Here is a 25,263-nt window from a genome sequence, read left to right as displayed (position 1 = left end):
CCTGTGAAACCCAGCCCTGAAACCCAGCCTGTGAAACCCAGCCTGTGAAACCCAGCCTGTGAAACCCAGCCTGTGAAACCCAGCCTGTGAAACCCAGCCCTGAAACCCAGCCTGTGAAACCCAGCCTGTGAAACCCAGCCTGTGAAACCCAGCCTGTGAAACCCGGCCCTGAAACCCAGCCTGTGAAACCCAGCCCTGAAACCCAGCCCTGAAACCCAGCCTGTGAAACCCAGCCTGTGAAACCCAGCCTGTGAAACCCAGCCCTGAAACCCAGCCTGTGAAACCCAGCCCTGAAACCCAGCCCTGAAACCCAGCCTGTGAAACCCAGCCTGTGAAACCCAGCCCTGAAACCCAGCCTGTGAAACCCAGCCCTGAAACCCAGCCTGTGAAACCCAGCCTGTGAAACCCAGCCTGTGAAACCCAGCCTGTGAAACCCAGCCTGTGAAACCCAGCCTGTGAAACCCAGCCTGTGAAACCCAGCCTGTGAAACCCAGCCCTGAAACCCAGCCCGTGAAACCCAGCCCGTGAAACCCAGCCTGTGAAACCCAGCCTGTGAAACCCAGCCTGTGAAACCCAGCCTGTGAAACCCAGCCTGTGAAACCCAGCCCGTGAAACCCAGCCCGTGAAACCCAGCCCGTGAAACCCAGCCCGTGAAACCCAGCCCGTGAAACCCAGCCCGTGAAACCCAGCCCGTGAAACCCAGCCCGTGAAACCCAGCCCGTGAAACCCAGCCCGTGAAACCCAGCCCGTGAAACCCAGCCCGTGAAACCCAGCCCGTGAAACCCAGCCCTGAAACCCAGCCTGTGAAACCCAGCCTGTGAAACCCAGCCCTGAAACCCAGCCCTGAAACCCAGCCCTGAAACCCAGCCCTGAAACCCAGCCTGTGAAACCCAGCCCTGAAACCCAGCCCTGAAACCCAGCCTGTGAAACCCAGCCTGTGAAACCCAGCCTGTGAAACCCAGCCCTGAAACCCAGCCCTGAAACCCAGCCTGTGAAACCCAGCCTGTGAAACCCAGCCCTGAAACCCAGCCCTGAAACCCAGCCCTGAAACCCAGCCTGTGAAACCCAGCCTGTGAAACCCAGCCTGTGAAACCCAGCCTGTGAAACCCAGCCTGTGAAACCCAGCCCTGAAACCCAGCCTGTGAAACCCAGCCTGTGAAACCCAGCCTGTGAAACCCAGCCTGTGAAACCCAGCCTGTGAAACCCAGCCCTGAAACCCAGCCTGTGAAACCCAGCCTGTGAAACCCAGCCTGTGAAACCCAGCCTGTGAAACCCAGCCTGTGAAACCCGGCCCTGAAACCCAGCCTGTGAAACCCAGCCCTGAAACCCAGCCCTGAAACCCAGCCTGTGAAACCCAGCCTGTGAAACCCAGCCTGTGAAACCCAGCCCTGAAACCCAGCCTGTGAAACCCAGCCTGTGAAACCCAGCCTGTGAAACCCAGCCCTGAAACCCAGCCCTGAAACCCAGCCTGTGAAACCCAGCCTGTGAAACCCAGCCTGTGAAACCCAGCCTGTGAAACCCAGCCTGTGAAACCCAGCCCTGAAACCCAGCCCTGAAACCCAGCCTGTGAAACCCAGCCCTGAAACCCAGCCTGTGAAACCCAGCCTGTGAAACCCAGCCTGTGAAACCCAGCCTGTGAAACCCAGCCTGTGAAACCCAGCCTGTGAAACCCAGCCCTGAAACCCAGCCTGTGAAACCCAGCCTGTGAAACCCAGCCCTGAAACCCAGCCCTGAAACCCAGCCCTGAAACCCAGCCTGTGAAACCCAGCCCTGAAACCCAGCCTGTGAAACCCAGCCTGTGAAACCCAGCCCTGAAACCCAGCCTGTGAAACCCAGCCTGTGAAACCCAGCCTGTGAAACCCAGCCTGTGAAACCCAGCCTGTGAAACCCAGCCTGTGAAACCCAGCCTGTGAAACCCAGCCTGTGAAACCCAGCCCTGAAACCCAGCCTGTGAAACCCAGCCTGTGAAACCCAGCCTGTGAAACCCAGCCTTGAAACCCAGCCCTGAAACCCAGCCTGTGAAACCCAGCCTGTGAAACCCAGCCCTGAAACCCAGCCTGTGAAACCCAGCCTGTGAAACCCAGCCCTGAAACCCAGCCTGTGAAACCCAGCCTGTGAAACCCAGCCCTGAAACCCAGCCTGTGAAACCCAGCCCGTAGTCTAAAAATATCAGTGGCAGGTAATTTAATAGGAAATGACACGTCATTGAATTTGCACAAAGCAGGTGCTTCGGGTTTGTCACATCAAGACCAAAGATATCATACTTTAACTAAAACAATGACTTATTGACTTAAATCGTCGTGCAACATCATGGGTCAGCATTCTACTGGTGTGGGTGGTTTTAAGTGAAGTATCTAGGCATGATCAGAGAGGGGGGAGAGAGAGACATGGTCCATAGCTCTTGGGGGAGATGGGGAGAATGACAGTCTCTCACCACAACATCTGACTCGTTAGATTCAAAATATGAGTTGTTAACTCAACCGCTATGCTTTTGGTCAACATCCAATCAGATATCAGACCTACAGGATGCTATCACAACAGAACCTCTGCTACACAGAAGTGTGACAAAATTCCCGAGAAGACAATAGGAGTCACTTAGGGGGGCTGCGTTGCCCTACGAAATTGACTATTTTAAAGTTGGAGGTCAATTGCGCTGCCCAATGCTGTCAAAGAAGATGCTATTGCAAGGTTAGGAGGTGTGGTATCATTTCATCTCTATGTTGCAGTCTAATGACATGGAGGCTTCCTCTGTCATCCGTCCTGACCCGCGATGATGTAAGTGCTTAGATGGAGCTTAGCAGCCACACGAGGATCCAACCACATCGGACGGAAAATCTTAAGAGGCACACATTAATGCTTTTGTTTGCGTGAACGAAACAAAGCCTTTGCTCTTCTCCCTTTCATGTTGTTGTTGTTGTTGTTGAGGCCTAGTGGTCTGTAATAATTCATTCCAAAACCCCACTTGACTTGACTCACCACATGTCTGTTTATACCATGATGCTATGGATGACTTAACAAAACTCTACCTACTTAACAAAACCCAAAACCCTACTGACCCTACCGCCGGGCCTGACCCTACCGCCGGGCCTGACCCTACCGCCGTGCCCGACCCTAATGCTAGGCCTGACCCCACCGCCAGGCCTGACCCTACCGCCGGGCCTGACCCTACCTCTGGGCCTGACCCTAATGCTAGGCCTGACCCTACCTCTGGGCCTGACCCTAATGCTAGGCCTGACCCCACCGCTAGGCCTGACCCCACCGCTAGGCCTGACCCCACCGCTAGGCCTGACCCTACCGCCGGGCCTGACCCTACCGCCGGGCCTGACCCTAATGCTAGGCCTGACCCCACCGCTAGGCCTGACCCCACCGCTAGGCCTGACCCTACCGCCGGGCCTGACCCTACCATCGGGCCTGACCCTAATGCTAGGCCTGACCCCACCGCTAGGCCTGACCCCACCGCTAGGCCTGACCCTACCGCCGGGCCTGACCCTACCATCGGGCCTGACCTAGTGGTCTGAGGTCAGTGTTTCTCATTCAGTGTTAGTATATACCTGTTGTAAAGAGCTCTATGGAACACACAGTGGTGGATAGCGCATGGACGCGGCCATGAAGTCGAACCAAGTGGATATTTGTAAAAAAATATAATGTTTTTTTGTGTTCTAACAGGCCCACGATGTGGTTATTACTACAATCAGATTCCGCTGCGTAACATTTTAGAAGTGGTCCTGTTTTTTGGAGGGGTTTAGGACAGAAGGGGAAAAAAAATGCTAACTCTCATTCGTGTTAAACTGGTGGCGTAGCGAGCCCTTATAGAAATCGGTGGCGCTAGTTGAACACGTGCGTGACACATTGAACAGGGAGACTCATTTTCCATTGTTTTGGTCTAATTCCATTGATCACTTTACCGCGTATCAGTGTGAATACTTTGAATACTGCAGTCCTATGAACAGAAATACAGTGGAGGAATTCATTCTTCTTTTTCCTGTCCTGTAAGGTCAAGCTATTCTGCTGGGGGAGACGACGACAACAACAACTGGTTTTGGGCAAATATTTGTCTCTTGACAAAGTGATTCCATCCAGAGTCAGATGTGGCCACAGCCACACACATATGTCTGTTTTAGTCTTTAAACACCCTGAGAACACCGTTTACTGACCAACACCCCTGAGGTGTGTGTGTGTGTGTGTGTGTGTGTGTGTGTGTGTGTGTGTACTGTGTTGACCCCTGAGACGTGTGTGTGTGTACTGTGTTGACCCCTGAAGTGCGTGTACTGTGTTGACCCTTGAAGCGCGTGTACTGTGTTGACCCCTGAAGCGTGAGTACTGTGTTGACCCCTGAAGCGTGTGTACTGTGACAAACTCTTGAGACTAGCGTTGTTTACTCTGTGGACTGTGGGAGGGAGAGATGCATATTTTTATTTTTTTATTTAACTAGGCAAGTCAGTTAAGAACTAATTCTTATTTTACAATGACGACCTAAGCTGGCCAAACCATCCCTTTTAACTGGACGATGCTGAGACAATTGTGCGCCGCCCTATGGGACACCCGATCGCGGCCGGTTGTGATACAGCCCGGATTCAAACCAGGGACTGTAGTGACGCCTCTGTGGTCCCTGTCTGATCACGTTCATGGATCTGTTTCAATGACTCTTTCCTCGGGTCCTCTCTTCTCGCCACCTCCTTCTTTAAAACCTATTGGAGGAGAGGAATTTCTCCCTCTTTTTGAAGAGGAGGTGATGATGAGGAGAGCAGATGTGAGGAATCAAGGAAAGATTCATTGAGAGAAGGCCCAATCAGCGCATGGTACTGTCGTGGACAAACTGGGTGATGTCTTTTCCATGAACCTCCAGTAGTTTAGCTTTTTCACTGACCCAGCTGCTTCCGACCCGTGCCTAATGCAGGAACACATTGTCCACATTCCTCTGTCAACCACTCATGCAGACAAGATATCACACACACACACCAATGCAAATAGGGCTAGGCTACACGCAGCTGTTATCAATCTCGGTCATCTTTTAGTTACACAACAAGCCTTCATTGTAATTGTGTTTTCCATTAAAAACTAATATCATTGCTCAAGCTCTTAAATGTAATGATCAGTACACTACAGGCTGTATTAAATGTAATGATCTGTACACTACAGGCTGTATTAAATGTAATGATCTGTACAGGCTGTATTAAATGTAATGATCAGTACACTACAGGCTGTATTAAATGTAATGATCAGTACACTACAGGCTGTATTTAAATGTAATGATCAGTACACTACAGGCTGTATTTAAATGTAATGATCAGTACACTACAGGCTGTATTTAAATGTAATGATCAGTACACTACAGGCTGTATTAAATGTAATGATCTGTGCACTACAGGCTGTATTAAATGTAATGATCTGTGCACTACAGGCTGTATTAAATGTAATGATCAGTACACTACAGGCTGTATTTAAATGTAATGATCAGTACACTACAGGCTGTATTAAATGTAATGATCTGTGCACTACAGGCTGTATTAAATGTAATGATCTGTGCACTACAGGCTGTATTAAATGTAATGATCAGTACACTACAGGCTGTATTTAAATGTAATGATCAGTACACTACAGGCTGTATTTAAATGTAATGATCAGTACACTACAGGCTGTATTTAAATGTAATGATCAGTACACTACAGGCTGTATTTAAATGTAATGATCAGTACACTACAGGCTGTATTTAAATGTAATGATCAGTACACTACAGGCTGTATTTAAATGCTCCATTCCTGTGTGTGCGAAAGGAATATCCATTTATTTTATATCTCCGACACGACGATTGGTTGCTGACAATACCACAGTCCACAGCCAGGTGTTAGAACGGGCGCCGGCGTTAGCGCTTTCATTCTCCTAATTTTGATGTCTCTGATAGTTCTCTATGAAATGACCTGCTGTCAACAAGCAAAACGGAGCAGAGAATGTATCATCTCTGATAGTTCTCTATGAAATGACCTGCTGTAAACAAGCAAATCGGAGCAGAGAATTTATCATCTCTGATAGTTCTCTATGAAATGACCTGCTGTAAACAAGCAAATCGGAGCAGAGAATGTATCATCTCTGATAGTTCTCTATGAAATGACCTGCTGTAAACAAGCAAATCGGAGCAGAGAATGTATCATCTCTGATAGTTCTCTATGAAATGACCTGCTGTCAACAAGCAAATCGGAGCAGAGAATGTATCATCTCTGATAGTTCTCTATGAAATGACCTGCTGTAAACAAGCAAATCGGAGCAGAGAATGTATCATCTCTGATAGTTCTCTATGAAATGACCTGCTGTAAACAAGCAAATCGGAGCAGAGAATGTATCATCTCTGATAGTTCTCTATGAAATGACCTGCTGTAAACAAGCAAATCGGAGCAGAGAATTTAAAATCTTTTATATCGATTAGCGTTCAGGACAATGTGTATCCACATCTTTTTGGTGTGAATTAATTGCATATCTGCTTTCACTGGACATATTTATGTTTTAAAATCAGAAATAACAGCCCAAGGCAGAAGGGTTAATTATGGAACGTTCACTGTCGTCATGGTAATGAACTCCAGTGTAGATTTGACCTTGTGTTTTAGGGTATTGTCCTGCTGAAAGGTGAATTCATCTCCCCGTGTCTGGTGGAAAGCAGACTGAACTAGGTTTTCCTCTAGGATTTTGTCTGCGCTTAATTCATGAGGCAAATGGTGGTCACCTAAATAGGCTGGTTTTCTGACCCTACCTTTTTTTAAAGGTAGCTGTGACCAATAGATGCATATCTGTATTCCCAGTCATGTGAAATCCATAGATTAGGGCCTAATGAATTTATTTAAATTGACTGAGTTCTTTATATGAATTGTAACTTAATAAAATCTGTGAAATTATTGCATGTTTCATTTATATTTTGGTTCAGTGTAGGTTAGTATTGTGGAGTAACTACACTGTTGTTGATCCATCTTAAGTTTCCTTCCTCCCCAGGAACTGAGTTTGGAAGGACTTCTGTATGTTTGTAGTGAATGGGTGTATTCATAAACTATCCAAAGTGTAATTAATAACTTCACCATACTCAGAGGGGGGTACTAGCTGATGGTCACCGGAAATGTATTCAACGTTGATATTGCTTGTGTCTGTAATGTTACCTAATCTCTCATTATGAAGCTCAGCACTGTTCACCAGAGCTGCGTGGACATAGAACTCAATTCAAAACGCTAGCTAATCAAACGCTAGCTAACCTGTACACCAGAGCTGCGTGGACGTAGAACTCAATTCAAAACGCTAGCTAATCAAATGCTAGCTAGCCTGTTCACCAGAGCTGCGTGGACGTAGAACTCAATTCAAAATGCTAGCTAATCAAATGCTAGCTAACCTGTTCACCAGAGCTGCGTGGACGTAGAACGCAATTCAAAACGCTAGCTAATCAAATGCAAGCTAGCCTGTTCACCAGAGCTGCGTGGACGTAGAACTCAATTCAAAATGCTAGCTAATCAAATGCTAGCTAACCTGTTCACCAGAGCTGCGTGGACGTAGAACGCAATTCAAAACGCTAGCTAATAAAATGCAAGCTAGCCTGTTCACCAGAGCTGCGTGGACGTAGGACTCAATTCAAAACGCTAGCTAATCATATAGGCTGGAAAAAGGGGCTATTTCCATTCAAAGGTATCTTATGTCTCAACTGCATGGCAATACAGTGTACAGTGGGTACACTCTCCTCTCCTCTTATTTTTCTCCCAACCTTCTCTCCTCCATGTTCTTCTGCTCGACTGTCTGTCTGATGACTCATCTCTGCTCTCTCTGAGAGCCTTGTGGTAATCCTGCTACAGCAGTCCTCCCCATTCCCTTCTCCTAATATAAACAGTATTTCTCTGCTTCTCTATTCCTCTTCTCCTAACATAAACAGACTCAATTCCTTCTCTCCCGCTTGCTCTCTCTTTTATTCCTCCTCACTTCTCCTCCTTCTCATAAGTCTGTCTCACTCATTCCCCTCTGCTTTCTCTATTACCCCCTGATCATGTGCTCATAGTGTAGTGCCCATACTCTGGTTTCTTTGATTCCCTCCTCAGAGCAGTGTGTTAGGATTGCCAGTACCATGCTCAGTAAACAGTATTGACCATAGCTCTAACTAATGAGCTTCCTCTATAAACCTTTAAGTGGCCAGTCTCTGGATACGTGCCAAATAGCACCCTATTCCCTATTATAGTGCACTCATTTCGACAAGGACCTATAGGGAATAGGGTGCCATTTTGGACACATGCTCTGTCGGTGTCTACCCCTGTGACCCTGGCGACAACCTTTACAGTCTACAGGTGAAGAAGACATCTCTGGTGGAAAAACAATACTGACCAGAGGAGAAGAAGACATCTCTGGTGGAAACACAATACTGACCAGAGGAGAAGAAGACATCTCTGGTGGAAACACAATACTGACCAGAGGAGAAGAAGACATCTCTGGTGGAAAAACAATACTGACCAGAGGAGAAGAAGACATCTCTGGTGGAAACACAATACTGACCAGAGGAGAAGAAGACATCTCTGGTGGAAACACAATACTGACCAGAGGAGAAGAAGACATCTCTGGTGGAAAAACAATACTGACCAGAGGAGAAGAAGACATCTCTGGTGGAAACACAATACTGACCAGAGGAGAAGAAGACATCTCTGGTGGAAACACAATACTGACCAGAGGAGAAGAAGACATCTCTGGTGGAAAAACAATACTGACCAGAGGAGAAGAAGACATCTCTGGTGGAAACACAATACTGACCAGAGGAGAAGAAGACATCTCTGGTGGAAACACAATACTGACCAGAGAAGACATCTCTGGTGGAAAAACAATACTGACCAGAGGAGAAGACATCTCTGGTGGAAACACAATACTGACCAGAGGAGAAGACATCTCTGGTGGAAACACAATACTGACCAGAGAAGACATCTCTGGTGGAAAAACAATACTGACCAGAGGAGAAGACATCTCTGGTGGAAAAACAATACTGACCAGAGGAGAAGAAGACATCTCTGGTGGAAAAACAATACTGACCAGAGGAGAAGACATCTCTGGTGGAAACACAATACTGACCAGAGGAGAAGAAGACATCTCTGGTGGAAAAACAATACTGACCAGAGGAGAAGAAGACATCTCTGGTGGAAACACAATACTGACCAGAGGAGAAGAAGACATCTCTGGTGGAAAAACAATACTGACCAGAGGAGAAGACATCTCTGGTGGAAACACAATACTGACCAGAGGAGAAGAAGACATCTCTGGTGGAAAAACAATACTGACCAGAGGAGAAGAAGACATCTCTGGTGGAAACACAATACTGACCAGAGGAGAATATTATTATTATTATTATATTTTATTATTATTATATTATTATTATAGGAGAAGAAGACATCTCTGGTGGAAAAACAATACTGACCAGAGGAGAAGAAGACATCTCTGGTGGAAAAACAATACTGACCAGAGGAGAAGAAGACATCTCTGGTGGAAACACAATACTGACCAGAGGAGAAGAAGACATCTCTGGTGGAAACACAATACTGACCAGAGGAGAAGAAGACATCTCTGGTGGAAACACAATACTGACCAGAGGAGAAGACATCTCTGGTGGAAACACAATACTGACCAGAGGAGAAGAAGACATCTCTGGTGGAAAAACAATACTGACCAGAGGAGAAGAAGACATCTCTGGTGGAAAAACAATACTGACCAGAGGAGAAGAAGACATCTCTGGTGGAAACACAATACTGACCAGAGGAGAAGACATCTCTGGTGGAAACACAATACTGACCAGAGAAGACATCTCTGGTGGAAAAACAATACTGACCAGAGGAGAAGACATCTCTGGTGGAAAAACAATACTGACCAGAGGAGAAGAAGACATCTCTGGTGGAAAAACAATACTGACCAGAGGAGAAGACATCTCTGGTGGAAACACAATACTGACCAGAGAAGACATCTCTGGTGGAAAAACAATACTGACCAGAGGAGAAGAAGACATCTCTGGTGGAAAAACAATACTGACCAGAGGAGAAGAAGACATCTCTGGTGGAAAAACAATACTGACCAGAGGAGAAGACATCTCTGGTGGAAACACAATACTGACCAGAGGAGAAGAAGACATCTCTGGTGGAAAAACAATACTGACCAGAGGAGAAGAAGACATCTCTGGTGGAAACACAATACTGACCAGAGGAGAATATTATTATTATTATTATATTTTATTATTATTATATTATTATTATAGGAGAAGAAGACATCTCTGGTGGAAAAACAATACTGACCAGAGGAGAAGAAGACATCTCTGGTGGAAACACAATACTGACCAGAGGAGAAGACATCTCTGGTGGAAACACAATACTGACCAGAGGAGAAGACATCTCTGGTGGAAACACAATACTGACCAGAGGAGAAGAAGACATCTCTGGTGGAAAAACAATACTGACCAGAGGAGAAGAAGACATCTCTGGTGGAAAAACAATACTGACCAGAGGAGAAGAAGACATCTCTGGTGGAAACACAATACTGACCAGAGGAAAAGACATCTCTGGTGGAAAAACAATACTGACCAGAGAAGACATCTCTGGTGGAAACACAATACTGACCAGAGGAGAAGAAGACATCTCTGGTGGAAAAACAATACTGACCAGAGGAGAAGAAGACATCTCTGGTGGAAACACAATACTGACCAGAGGAGAAGAAGACATCTCTGGTGGAAACACAATACTGACCAGAGGAGAAGAAGACATCTCTGGTGGAAACACAATACTGACCAGAGGAGAAGAAGACATCTCTGGTGGAAAAACAATACTGACCAGAGGAGAAGAAGACATCTCTGGTGGAAACACAATACTGACCAGAGAAGAATACATTTCTGGTGGAAACACAATACTGACCAGAGGAGAAGAAGACATCTCTGGTGGAAAAACAATACTGACCAGAGGAGAAGAAGACATCTCTGGTGGAAACACAATACTGACCAGAGGAGAAGACATCTCTGGTGGAAAAACAATACTGACCAGAGGAGGAGAAGACATCTCTGGTGGAAACACAATACTGACCAGAGGAGGAGAAGACATCTCTGGTGGAAACACAATACTGACCAGAGGAGGAGAAGACATCTCTGGTGGAAACACAATACTGACCAGAGGAGAAGAAGACATCTCTGGTGGAAACACAATACTGACCAGAGGAAAAGAAGACATCTCTGGTGGAAACACAATACTGACCAGAGGAAAAGAAGACATCTCTGGTGGAAACACAATACTGACCAGAGGAGAAGAAGACATCTCTGGTGGAAAAACAATACTGACCAGAGGAGAAGAAGACATCTCTGGTGGAAAAACAATACTGACCAGAGGAGAAGAAGACATCTCTGGTGGAAAAACAATACTGACCAGAGGAGAAGAAGACATCTCTGGTGGAAACACAATACTGACCAGAGGAGAAGAAGACATCTCTGGTGGAAAAACAATACTGACCAGAGGAGAAGACATCTCTGGTGGAAACACAATACTGACCAGAGGAGAAGAAGACATCTCTGGTGGAAAAACAATACTGACCAGAGGAGAAGATATCTCTGGTGGAAACACAATACTGACCAGAGGAGAAGAAGACATCTCTGGTGGAAACACAATACTGACCAGAGGAAAAGACATCATCTCTGGTGGAAAAACAATACTGACCATTGGAGTCCATCGGTGGTAAATTAAATTGATTGGACATGATTTGGAAAGCAAACACCTGTCGATATAAGGTCCCACAGTTGACAGTGCATGTCAGAGCAAAACCAAGCCATGAGGTCGAAGGAGTTTTTCCGTAGAGCTCCGAGACAGGATTGTGTCGAGGCACAGATCTGGGGAAGGGTTACAAAATATTTCTGCAGAATTGAAGGTCCTCAAGAATACAGTGGCCTCCATCATTCTTAAATGGAAGAATTTTGGAAATACCAAGACTCTTCCTCAAGCTGACCACCCGGCCAAACTGCGCAATCGGGGGAGAAAGGCCTTGGTCTGGGAGGTGACCAAGAACTTGATGGTCACTCTGACAGAGCTCCAGAGTTCCCTCTGCCTCTCAGACATAAGAACTGTTGAGTCAAGGGGGCCTGTAGGGTGTCTCTTGTGTCAAGGGGTGAGACGAGGGGGTGACCTGTAGGGTGTCTCTTGTGTCAAGGGGTGAGACGAGGGTGGGGGGCTGTAGGGTGTCTCTTGTGTCAAGGGGTGAGACGAGGGTGGGTGGGTGGGGGGCTGTAGGGTGTCTCTTGTGTCATGGGGTGAGGAGGGGGACAGGGGGTTGTTATGTGGTGTTATTAGTGTAATCAACTCAAGTCTCTCTCTCTACAGCCGATTCCTGTCAAAACATTTAGAATATTTTAAAGCAAAAATATGTAATTAAACACATGTAAACCGAGTTGTTGTGTTACGGATTTACATTTTCACCTTTTTGATAAGCTCTATTTCCTGTTGATATTAACACAGAGTGCTCTTGGCAACTAATTACTACTCTTTGGTTGCACCTTTATAATGGTTCCCTATTCCCTTTTTACAGTGCACTACTTTTGACCAGGGCTCTGTATCGGGAATAGGGCTCTGGTCCAAAGGCCCTTTTTTTTATAAGGGAAAAGGGTGCCGTTTAGGATACATATTTGGCAGTGTGTAGGGAAGAGAGTGATTACGGTGGGAAGACTGGCACTGGGGCCAAGCTGCTCGTGTTGAGTCGACAATCTGTTGTCTCACATGGAAACCTGGTGCAAAAGACGTCAGCGACACACAGACCTCATAGACCTCCACTGCTGGTTGGACGGCATCACAGTGATATCTCTGGAATCTACATTTGCTGATATGATTTTTGTGGGTGAATTTTTATGATGTCACTGTCAGCTGAAGAAGACGCAGCGCCATAGCAACGGTTTTACCAGCTCCTGACCAATCCAGCTATTAGAAGAAAAACAAACAGCTTCCGGACATTCTAGAACAACAATCAATAACCTCGATTTGGATCAACATTCCTATTTCAATGAATCAACGGAGCTCTGGACGTTCTGCGGACCAGGCCGTAATCCCCGGGAATCGGGAAGGGGACGCGGAGGTAAAAGAGGCCCGTGAGGCGGAATCCTGACGAGACTGTCGGCGAGCAAATAGACCGCCATTGCCCTTTTTAAAATTATTTTTTTTATTGGTGAACGTGCATTCAGAACAACCTGGATGAACCTCAATCTAGAGTATTCTATCAACGGGACCTGAAAAACTGTAATAGCCTATGTTTCTCAGTCGTGGCTGAATGAGGACATTTGATAATATACAGTGAATCTCGCTGGGTTTTCTTTGCGTTGTTAAGACCGGACGGCAGACTCCGGTAAGACAAAAGGGAGAAGGGGTGAGCGGTCTGTTAAGGAAGTCTGACATTTTTGTACGCCTGAGTTAGTAAACCTCATGATAAGCTGTAGACCAGTGGTTCCCAAACTTTTTATAGTCCCGTACCCCCTTCAAACATTCAACCTCTAGCTGTACCCCCTCTAGCACCAGGGTCAGCTGTACCCCCTCTAGCACCAGGGTCAGCGCACTCTCAAATATGTTTTTTTTTGCCATCATTGTAAGCCTGCCACACACACACAATACGATACATTTATTAAACATAAGAATGAGTGAGGGTTTTGTCACAACCCGGATCGGGGGGAAGTGACAAAGACCTCTTATAGGACCAGGGCACAAATAATAATAATCAATAATTTTGCTCTTTATTTAACCATCTTACATATAAAACCTTATTTGTTAATCGAAAAATTGTGAATAACTCACCACAGGTTAATGAGAAGGGTGTGCTTGGAAGGATGCACATAACTCTGACATGTTGTATTGGAGAGAGTCTCAGTCTTATACATTTCCACACACAGTCTGTGCCTGTATTTAGTTTTCATGCTAGTGAGGGCTGAGAATCCACTCTCTTCATAGGTACATGGTTGCAAAGGGCATCTGTGTCTTAACAGTGCAATTTTCCAAGGCAGGATACTCTGAGCGCAGCCCAATCCAGAAATCTGGCAGTGGCTTCTGATTTAAATTACATTTTCACAGAACTGCTAGTTGCAATCTCAATGAGGCTCTCTTGTTCAGATATCAGTAAGTGGACTGGAGGCATCCGTTTCAGGAAAGTACCTGTGTAATTGCGCACCCAGCTCACTCATGCGCTTCGCTATATCACATTTGACATTGTCCGTAAGCTTCAGTTCATTTGCACACAAAAAAATCGTACAATGATGGAAAGACCTGTGTGTTGTCCTTGTTAATGCAGACAGAAAAACAGCTCCAACTTCTTAATCAAAGCCTCAATTTTGTCCTGCACATTGAATATAGTTGAGAAGAGTCCCTCTAATCCTAGATTCAGATTATTCAGACAAGTGAAAAACATCACCCAGATAGGCCAGTCGTGTGAGGAACTCGTCATCTTGCAAGCGCCCAGACAAGTGAAAATGATGGTCAGTAAAGAACGTTAAACTTGTCTCTCAAAAAATAAAACGGGTTAATACTTCGCTCCTTGATGACCAGCGCACTTCTGTACGTTGTGAAAGCGTTACATGGTCGCTGCCCATATCATTACATAAAGCAGAATATACACAAGAGTTCAGGGGCCTTGCTTTAAACAACTTAACCATTTTCACTGTAGTGTCCAAAATGTCTTTCAAGCTGTCAGGCATTCCCTTGGCAGCAAGAGCCTCGAGGTGGATGCTGCAGTGTACCCAACTGGCGTTGGGGAGCAACTGCATGTACTCCCCTTACTACTCCACTATGTTCATGACTTTTGCTCCATCAGTACAGATACCAACGCATCTTGACCACCAAAGTCCATTTGATGTCACAAAGATGTCCAGTACTTAAACAAATATCCTCTCATGTTGTCCTGGTTTGCAGAAGAGGATGTTTTCCTTAATTGACCCCCCCCCCATAAACGTAACGGTCATATACCAGGAGTTGTGCCAGGCCCGCCTCGTCTGTTGACTCATCCAGCTGTAACGCATATAATTCACTGGCTTGTATGCGAAGCAGTAATTGTTTCTTGCCAGGTCAATGATGTGTCGTGAAACAGTGTTTGATGAAGGCGTTGTCTGTGTAGTTTTTTTGGCCTTTTCCCTCAGCATTGTCCCAGCCATATCCGCGGAAGCAGGAAGAATGAAGTCCTCCACAATAGTATGGGGCTTGCCTGTCCTAGCCACTCGATAGCTCACCATATAAGACGCTTCTAGCCCCTTATTATCAATGGTATCTGTTGCTTTTATACAGGTCTTACTACTCGAAAGTTGTCTTTATTCTCTCTCAAAAAACTCCCTTGGCTTATTTTTCAAATGGTCATGTTTCGTTTCTAAATGTCTGTGCAAGAGTGAAGGTTTCCCACGAGAGATTAACGGTTAATGTGATTGGATGAGTAACGGTTCATGTGATTGGATGAGTAACGGTCAATGTGATTGGATGTTAACTATTTGACTAGGCTACCTGTATTTGACATTGTGTTGTTATTTCGTTATTAAACACTAGATGGTTTAATTTCATATTCGGCAGTGAAACGAGGCTACTCAGGTGAGGGGGGGAAAAAAACTCACCAAAATGTATAGCCCCATTAGAAAATATAAATGTACTGTTTGAAAATGTGAATACAAAAAAAAATGTGAATCACATTTACTTGACAAACCCCCGACGGTGTTGCTCATCCCCGAGTTTACTTGGCATACCCCCGACGGTGTTGCTCGTCCCCGAGTTTACTTGGCATACCCCCGACGGAGTTTGGGAATATCTGAACTGGAACTACAGTTGTAGGTAGGCCCCTACTATATGAACTACAGTTGAAGTCAGAAGTTTACATACACCTTAGCCAAATACAAATACAAATAAACTCAGTTTTTCACAATTCCTGACATTTAATCCTAGTAAAAAATTCCCTGTCTTAGGTCAGTTAGGATCACCGCTTTATTTTAAGAATGTGAAATGTCAGAATAATAGTTGAGGATGATTTCAGCTTTTTCTTTCATCACATTCCCAGTGGGTCAGAAGTTTACGTACACTCAATTAGTATTCGGTAGCATTGACTTCAAATTGTTTCACTTGGGTCAAATGTTTTGGGTAGCCGTCCACTAGCTTCCCACAATAAGTTGGGTGAATTTTGGCCCATTCCTCCTGACAGAGCTGGTGTAACTGAGTCAGGTTTGTAGGCCTCCTTGCTCACACGCCTTTTCAGTTCTGCTCACAAATGTTCTATAGGATTGAGGTCAGGGTTTTGTGATGGCCACTCCAATACCTTGACTTTGTTGTCCTTAAGCCATTTTGCCACAACTTTGGAAGTATGCTTGGGGTCATTGTTCATTTGCAAGAAAGCTTTAACTTCCTGACTGATGTCTTGAGATGTTGCTTCAATATATCCACATAATTTTCCTACATCATGATGCCATCTATTTTGTGAAGTGCACCAGTCCCTCCTGCAGCAAAGCACCCCTACAACATGATGCTGCCATCCCCGTGCTTCACGGTTGGGATGGTGTTCTTCAACTTGCAAGCATCCCCCTTTTTCCTCCGAACATAACAATGGTCAGTATGGCCATTATGGTTCCATTTTTGTTTCATCAGACCAGAGGACATTTCTCCAAAAGTACGATCTTCGTCCCCATGTGCAGTTGCAAACCGTAGTCTGGCTTTTTTATGGCAGTTTTGGAGCAGTGGCTTCTTCGTTGATGAGCGGCCTTTCAGGTTATGTCGATGTAGGACTCGTTTTACTGTGGAATTTGATACTTTTGTACCTGTTTCCTCCAGCATCTTCACAAGGTCCTATAGATGAACGTGGTACCTTCAGGCGTTTGGAAATTGCTCCCATGGACGAACAGACTTGTGGAGGTCTACAATTTTTTTCTGATGTCTTGGCTGATTTCTTTTGATTTTCCAATGATGTCAAGCAAAGATGCACTGAGTTTGAAGGTAGCCCGTGAAATTCATCCACAGGTAAACCTCCAATTGACTCAAATGATGTCAATTAGCCTATCAGAAGCTTCTAAAGCCATGACATAATTTTCTGGAATTTTCCAAGCTGTTTAAAGGCACAGTCAACTTAGTGTATGTAAACTTCTGACCCACTGGAATTGTGATACAGTAAATTATAAGTGAAGTAATCTGTAGAAAAACAATTGTTGTGTCATGTACAAAGTAGATGTCCGAACCGACTTGCCAAAACTATAGTTTGTTAACAACAAATTTGTGGAGTGGTTGAAAAACTAGTTTTAATGACTCCAACCTAAGTGTATGTAAACTTCTGACTTCAACAGTATATCTGTAGGGCCCCTACTGCCTAAACTATGTCTGTCGTGCCCCTACTGCCTAAACTATGTCTGTAGGGCCCCTACTACCTAAACTGTCTGTAGGGCCCCTACTACCTAAACTGTCTGTAGGGCCCCTGCTGCCTGAAGTGTGTCTGTAGGGCCCCTACTACCTGAACTATGTCTGTCGGGCCCCTACTGCCTAAACTATGTCTGTCGGGCCCCTACTGCCTAAACTATGTCTGTCGGGCCCCTACTGCCTAAACTATGTCTGTCGGGCCCCTACTACCTGAACTATGTCTGTCGGGCCCCTACTGCCTAAACTATGTCTGTAGGGCCCCTACTACCTAAACTGTCTGTAGGGCCCCTGCTGCCTGAAGTGTGTCTGTCGGGCCCCTACTGCCTAAACTATGTCTGTCGGGCCCCTACTGCCTAAACTATGTCTGTCGGGCCCCTGCTGCCTAAACTGTCTGTAGGGCCCCTACTGCCTGAACTATGTCTGTCGGGCCCCTACTGCCTGAACTATGTCTGTCGGGCCCCTGCTGCCTAAACTGTCTGTAGGGCCCCTGCTGCCTAAACTGTCTGTCAGGCCCCTACTGCCTGAACTATGTCTGTCGGGCCCCTACTGCCTGAACTATGTCTGTCGGGCCCCTACTGCCTGAATTATGTCTGTCGGGCCCCTACTGCCTGAATTATGTCTGTCGGGCCCCTGCTGCCTAAACTGTCTGTAGGGCCCCTACTGCCTGAAGTGTGTCTGTAGGGCCCCTACTGCCTGAAGTGTGTCTGTAGGGCCACTGCTGCCTAAACTGTGTCTGTAGGGCCCCTACTGCCTAAACTATTATTATTATTATTATTATTATTATTATTATTATTATTATAAACTTGTCCAATAACAACAGTCATTTTAAAATATGTCTTCTGCTTTCATGCCTGGTGAGCATTCGGGACCTACTTTCCAACCCAGGGTGTAATGGAGTCACTGTGATGCACAGTCTCTGTTAAACACTGGCTGTCTGCTTCAGAAGGGTTATCTCCTTCCTCACCTGTTTGTGGCTCTGTCACAAATGGCATCCTGTTCCCTACTTTAACCAGATTGCCCTGTTCAAAAGTAGTGTACTAGAAAAGGGAATAGGGTGCCATTTGGAATGCACCCAGTGGTCTACAACAAGACTGTCACGTGGTCACTTACCACTTTTCCTTTAGTATCTCTAGATTTGCTGTCATCTCCGATCTACCAGGGTGGCCCTAGCATAAAATAGGAATTATTCCACCCTGCCTTTTTTTTAAAACACTTCTATTTCGTCCCAGTGTTTTGCATGCACAAACAAATACATACTGTGTTATACATGTAGCCATAGCGATGGTTGTTTATAAGTACAATGTGAATTGACTGAGAGGTGTCTGCATGGAGAAATGCATAGTGCTTTATGAATGGACCCTGGACCATGTAGCCTGTACAGTTCTATGAGTCCTAAACTGGATGGGTCTTTGTAAACTGACAGACTCTGTCAAGATCAATTTTTCTTCTTCTTTTTCTCTTTTTTTTCCTGCATTGTCTGCATACACGGAGAATAAAAATGTGTTGTTAACCGACTCACCTAGTTAAATAAAGGTTAAATAAATCAATAAAATATGTATGTAGGCAGGATACAGTTCTATAAGTAGAATGTATATATCTATAGTAGTAGTCTAATGTAAACTGACAGAAGCTGTCAGTGTCTATTTGTGGTCCGTGTTAAATCCTTCGCACTCTGACATTAGTCCTTTTAATGTTGTAAATTTAGTCCAGACTTTCCGCATTGCTGTCGCCGACCGCCAAAGGCTCACATGCCTCCAAGGTGATGCAAATTAAGCCGAAAGGGCCGAGGTCAAACCGGACAAAATTATGTCACTGTTGTTGACCGGCCAGAGCCATTGATAGACTTTAGGTTGGTAGACTTTAGAAGAGCAAAGCAATAACTAAATCTACTGAATACTGCTGAAAAGCATTTTGTGTTAATTATTTTAGAACCGCCAGTCAGGAGGATACAGACAGCTCGAGAGGAAGCCTATGCTTAGATAAGCAGAAAAATATATAAATATATATAGAAACTGCACGCAGAGACGTTAAAAATGTTTATCCGCAAGTTAATCCGACTCTGGGGAAGTAAAGGGCTTCATTGCCTCAATCCCCAAGTATCCATTTAAACCTTTTTGTACCCTTTTATGTCTTAACTCTCAAAATGTGTAACAGAGCAGACCGTACTTAGACGGGAGTATCAATCAACATGATTGTGGAAAATGTATGTTCAGTTTGTCGCGGTACCACGTTCTGTCTGCTAGCATCATTTTAGCCACAGACTTGGGGCGGCAGGGTAGCCTAGTGGTTAGAGCATTGGACTAGTAACCGGAAGGTTGCAAGTTCGAATCCCTGAGCTGACAAGGTACAAATCTGTCGTTCTGCCCCTGTTCCTAGGCCGTCATTGAAAATAAGAATTTGTTCTTAACTGACTTGCCTAGTCAAATTTAAAAAAATGATGTGCTAGCTGTCTAGTCTGTGTTTTTATAAATGTGCAAGGAGCATAAAAATATGCATTTGTATAAGGAATTGGGAAATCGTTCTCATTCGGGGGGAAAAATAATTGTATTTTTCAGGTCGGCCACTTGATTTCAACATCTGTTGACAGATAGAACAGTAGAATACACAAGGTGCCATTTCTAAACGTGGTTGTGTGTCAGCAGGGTTTCCTCTTATGTCAGCCAGTAACAGTCACTAAATTAACCCTGTGTTTAGGTTGGTAAGTTAGTCTATCAGCCAGCTACCTACCCATACTGTACCCACCCACCCTGTAACCACACTGTACACACCCTGTAACCACACTGTAAACCCACCCACCCTGTACCCACACTACCCACCCACCCAGCCACCCTGTACCACACTACCCACCCCCACCCACACTACCCAACCACACTGTAAACCCACCCACCCTGTACCCACACTATCCACCCAGCCACACTGTACCCACACTACCCACCCAGCCACACCCTTTACCCACACTACCCACCCTGTACCCCCCCACCCACGCTGTACCCCCCCACCCACCCAGTTGTCACTACTATGGGCCAGTTCTCACTAATATGGGCCAGTTTTCCCAGATTACGCCTCCTCGCCTACTCCTGTACCAAATCATTGTATTTGTAACATCGTTGGTGAACAACAGGTGTAGACTAACAGTGACATTGTTACTTACGGGTTCTTCCCAACAATGCAGAGAGACAGAAAAGAGAAATAATAAAAAGATTAAACACATAATAATAAACAATAGCAGCGTATGTGATGAGTCAAAAAAAGTTTGGGCAAAAAGGGTCAATGCCGATATTCCGGGTAGCTGGTGAGCTGTTTAGCTAACTGTTTAGCTCGCTGTTTAGCTCGCTGTTTAGCTAACTGTTTAGCTAACTGTTTAGCTAACTGTTTAGCTCGCTGTTTAGCTCGCTGTTTAGCTAAATGTTTAGCTCGCTGTTTAGCTTGCTGTTTAGCTTGCTGTTTAGCTTGCTGTTTAGCTAGCTGTTTAGCTAATTGTTTAGCAGTCTTAAGGCTTGTTCAGGTTCCTGTTGGTTCCAGACTTGGTGCACTGGTACTGCTTGCTGTTAAGTAGCAGGGTAAACAGTATATGACTTGGGTGGCTGGAGTCTTTGACATGTTTTGTGACTTCCTCTGAAACCGCCTGGTATAGAGGTGCTGGGTGGCAGGAAGCTTGGCCCCAGCTATGTACTGGGTCGTAGGTCGTATGTACTACCCTCTGTAGCGCCTTGCAGTCGGATGCCGAGCATTTGTCGCACCAAGCGGTGATGCAGCCAGTCAACATGCTCTCTGGAAAACAGACCCCTGTGTCGTTTTAACAATTGATTAACCTATATTTGGGAAAGCTTCTATTGTTGAATGGAAAAGACATCACCTGTCAGATGAATAATCCGGTAGGCCGGTGAGTCAGGTGAGCTATCTGTTTGTTCTGTTACGTGGATAAGGAGTCCCGATTGGCTCTCTGCAGATTAACCTACAGATCCATATATTAATTTTTCCACTGGAAGATTTCAGGTGTCTCTCTCCTAAGCCTGGGCCTCCACTGAGACACTGCAGACTCCTATGTCCTAACGTTGTTTTAATGTGTATCTGTAACTCAAACATCCCCCTACTTACAGAGAGTAGCTAAGCCTGGGCCTACACTGAGACACTGCAGACTCCTATGTCCTAACGTTGTTTTAATGTGTATCTGTAACTCAAACATCCCCCTACTTACAGAGAGTAGCTAAGCCTGGGCCTACACTGAGACATATACATATTAATAGGGGGCCAGTAACCAAAAGGTCGTGGGTTTGAATCCCGGGGCCGAAGACCTGAAAAAAATATATATGTATGTCGCTGTGCCCTTGAGCAAGGAACTGAAACCATAATTGGGGGCACTGGACATTGGTGACCCTGGCCGTGACCCCACTCCCTGCGCTTGTCTCAGGGAGAGTTACGATACGCAAGAAAGACATTTTCATTCAAAACACTTGTACAAGTGTGTAACAGGACACATTTAAGCACCCCAGCATTATTAGAATTATATTTTACGAGGTAGTTGGACTTCATGAGGAATTATATTTTCCAGGTCATGTGGCCTTGACGTGTGTGCTGTTCTTGTGTTGTTGTTGTTGGGGGGGTGTATGGCCGCGTTCCCAAATGGCACCCTATTCCCTATATAGTGTCTTATGGGCTCTTGTCAAAGTAGTGCACTATATAGTGAATCAGTTTGGATGCTGTCGGAGCCCTGGGATGGGAAATACTTCAAATGCTGTTCTGCTTACGGCTAGTTCACTCACTCAATTAACCCTCTCGCTTTCTCTCGCTCTCCCTCTCTCTCGCTCTCTCCCTCTCTCTCGCGCTCTCCCTCTCTCTCGCGCTCTCCCTCTCTCTCGCTCTCGCTCACTCACTCTCCTGAGTGACAAATGTCAACGATCCCAAATGTGTTTAAACGTCACACCCCTAATAAGGCCTGAATAAGGAACAATTCTGACTGACGTTGTTCTCTTCTCTCTCTCCGTCTTTCTTTCCCCACCCTGCCTCACATCTCTCAGGTGGCTGTCGGAGGTGTGACGTCATCGCCCGGTGCTCTTCAACGAGGAGTCGGGATCTGATTGGTCCGTTTGGGTTGCGGCTGGCGGGCTGGCTCCTCCCCCTCCCGGCGGCAGCGTGCGTTCCCAGCTGCCTCCCTGCACTCCACGCTCGCCCGGCCTGCTCGCCCATGCCCCCGCCACCCCCACCAGGCCCTCCAACGCCATGTGCCTTCCCCACACCATGGAAGCAGCAACAGGGAAGCACGGAGCGAGTCAGGCAGGGTTAGGCCTCGGGGGGCTGGGCCAGGGGGGGCGGCGGTGTGGAGGGGTACCACTAGAGCCCTTCGTACACCAGGTGGGAGGGCACACCAGTATGATGCGTTACGACGACCACACGGTGTGTAAACCACTCATCACCCGGGAGCAACGCTTCTACGAGTCGCTGCCTCCGGAGATGAAGGAATTTACAGCAGAGTACAAAGGTAAGAGGAGGACCACACACACACACACACACACGTCAGAACCAAGCACTGGTAGTGTAATGTTACCTGACATGCTCTTAGTTAAACACACGTCATCCATCCATTCATTCATCTGTTCGTCCGTCCAGCCATTCATTCATCTGTTCGTCCGTCCATCCATTCATTCATCTGTTCGTCCGTCCATCCATCCATTCATTCATCTGTTCGTCCGTCCGTCCATCCATTCATTCATCTGTTCGTCCGTCCATCCATCCATTCATTCATCTGTTCGTCCGTCCATCTGTTCATCCATTCATTCATCTGTTCGTCCGTCCATCCATCCATTCATCCATCTGTTCGTCCGTCCATCTGTTCATCCATTCATTCATCTGTTCGTCCGTCCATCTGTTCATCCATCCATTCATTCATCTGTTCATCCGTCCATCCATTCATTCATCTGTTCATCCGTCCGTCCATCTGTTCATTCGTTCATTCATTTCATTCATTCATTCATTCATTTGTTCATCCATTCATTCATCTGTTCATCCCATCTATTCATCCGTCCATCCATTCATTCATTCTGACCCAGTACAGAGGTGGGAGGAATGTTCCAATGTTAAATGAATGTCCCTCTGTTCGGATGATGAAAGTGAGTTGAGAGAGAAAGAACTGGAGCGCTAGGGTCCCTCCACTCCTACCCCTCCTCTCCTATCCCTCCTAGGGTCCCTCCACTCCTACCCCTCCACGGGTCCCTCCACTCCTACCCCTCCTCGGGTCCCTCCACTCCTACCCCTCCTCGGGTCCCTCCATTCCTACCCCTCCTAGGGTCTCTCCACTCCTACCCCTCCTCGGGTCCCTCCATTCCTACCCCTCCTAGGGTCTCTCCACTCCTACCCCTCCTAGGGTCTCTCCACTCCTACCCCTCCTAGGGTCTCTCCACTCCTACCCCTCCTAGGGTCTCTCCACTCCTACCCCTCCTAGGGTCTCTCCACTCCTACCCCTCCTAGGGTCTCTCCACTCCTACCCCTCCTAGGGTCCCTCCACTCCTAGGGTCTCTCCACTCCTAAACGTTGCAGACAGAAGACAATGAGGTCTGATTCTCAACCAACATTGTTCCTGAGTGTATTCTCTTGACGTGTCACACAGACAGCCTAGTTTCCTGAGTGTGTTCTCTTGACGTGTCACACAGACAGCCTAGTTTCCTGAGTGTGTTCTCTTGACGTGTCACACAGACAGCCTAGTTTGCTGAGTGTGTTCTCTTGACGTGTCACACAGACAGCCTAGTTTCACGTGTCACACAGACAGCCTAGTTCCCCGAGTGTGTTCTCTTGACGTGTCACACAGACAGCCTAGTTCCCGAGTGTGTTCTCTTGACGTGTCACACAGACAGCCTAGTTTCCCGAGTGTGTTCTCTTGACGTGTCACACAGACAGCCTAGTTTCCCGAGTGTGTTCTCTTGACGTGTCACACAGACAGCCTAGTTTCCTGAGTGTGTTCTCTTGACGTGTCACACAGACAGCCTAGTTTCCTGAGTGTGTTCTCTTGACGTGTCACACAGACAGCCTAGTTTCCTGAGTGTGTTCTCTTGACGTGTCACACAGACAGCCTAGTTTCCTGAGTGTGTTCTCTTGACGTGTCACACAGACAGCCTAGTTTCCCGAGTGTGTTCTCTTGACGTGTCACACAGACAGCCTAGTTTCCCGAGTGTGTTCTCTTGACGTGTCACACAGACAGCCTAGTTTCCCGAGTGTGTTCTCTTGACGTGTCACACAGACAGCCTAGTTTCCCGAGTGTGTTCTCTTGACGTGTCACACAGACAGCCTAGTTTCCCGAGTGTGTTCTCTTGACGTGTCACACAGACAGCCTAGTTTCCCGAGTGTGTTCTCTTGGCGTGTCACACAGACAGCCTAGTTTCCCGAGTGTGTTCTCTTGACGTGTCACACAGACAGCCTAGTTTCCCGAGTGTGTTCTCTTGACGTGTCACACAGACAGCCTAGTTTCCCGAGTGTGTTCTCTTGACGTGTCACACAGACAGCCTAGTTTCCCGAGTGTGTTCTCTTGACGTGTCACACAGACAGCCTAGTTTCCCGAGTGTGTTCTCTTGACGTGTCACACAGACAGCCTAGTTTCCTGTAGGATTCAGTCCTCGTCACCCACTCAGAGGCTTTCCCCTGCAGCCTTCAGAGAGAGAGACAGACCCTGTGGACCTTGATGCACACTGTCACTAAGTCTCCTGGGAAAAACAATGTCACACCCTGCCAAAAGTAGGACAGACCAGGAGTTCTCATAGGCTTTGATCTGATTCTCCTGTTGTCACTGTTTGGGTGTGGCCTTTTCTTGGCAGGTCTGACAGGACACAGAGTTCTCTATCTGAGAGAGGAGACCGGATGTTATAACTATAATATCAGGCAGACGTTAACATTAGCCACGTTGTCTATGCAT

At 46.4% G+C, this 25,263-nt stretch overlaps 1 protein-coding gene across 9 annotated transcripts in view; it reads left to right on the top strand.

The window, feature by feature from the left end:
* The window catches only part of LOC118374421 (inositol hexakisphosphate kinase 1-like), an 82,997-nt gene that overhangs the window by 20,971 nt on the left and 36,763 nt on the right, over window positions 1-25,263 (top strand). For all 9 annotated transcript variants that reach the window (XR_008074833.1, XM_052474217.1, XM_052474216.1 and 6 more), the window contains exon 2: window positions 22,382-22,842. Coding sequence is in view for 8 of the 9 variants with exons in the window: in XM_052474217.1 (XP_052330177.1) it covers window positions 22,584-22,842 (259 nt within the window). In the remaining variant the exon portion in view is untranslated. The remainder of the gene's footprint in view (window positions 1-22,381; window positions 22,843-25,263) is intronic.

The sequence above is a fragment of the Oncorhynchus keta genome, chromosome 21, assembly GCF_023373465.1.
Source record: "Oncorhynchus keta strain PuntledgeMale-10-30-2019 chromosome 21, Oket_V2, whole genome shotgun sequence".
In the NCBI taxonomy this organism is placed as follows: Eukaryota; Metazoa; Chordata; class Actinopteri; order Salmoniformes; family Salmonidae; genus Oncorhynchus; species Oncorhynchus keta.
The sequence above is the reverse complement of the archived record's forward strand: the minus strand, read 5'-3'. Positions and strand labels throughout refer to the sequence as shown.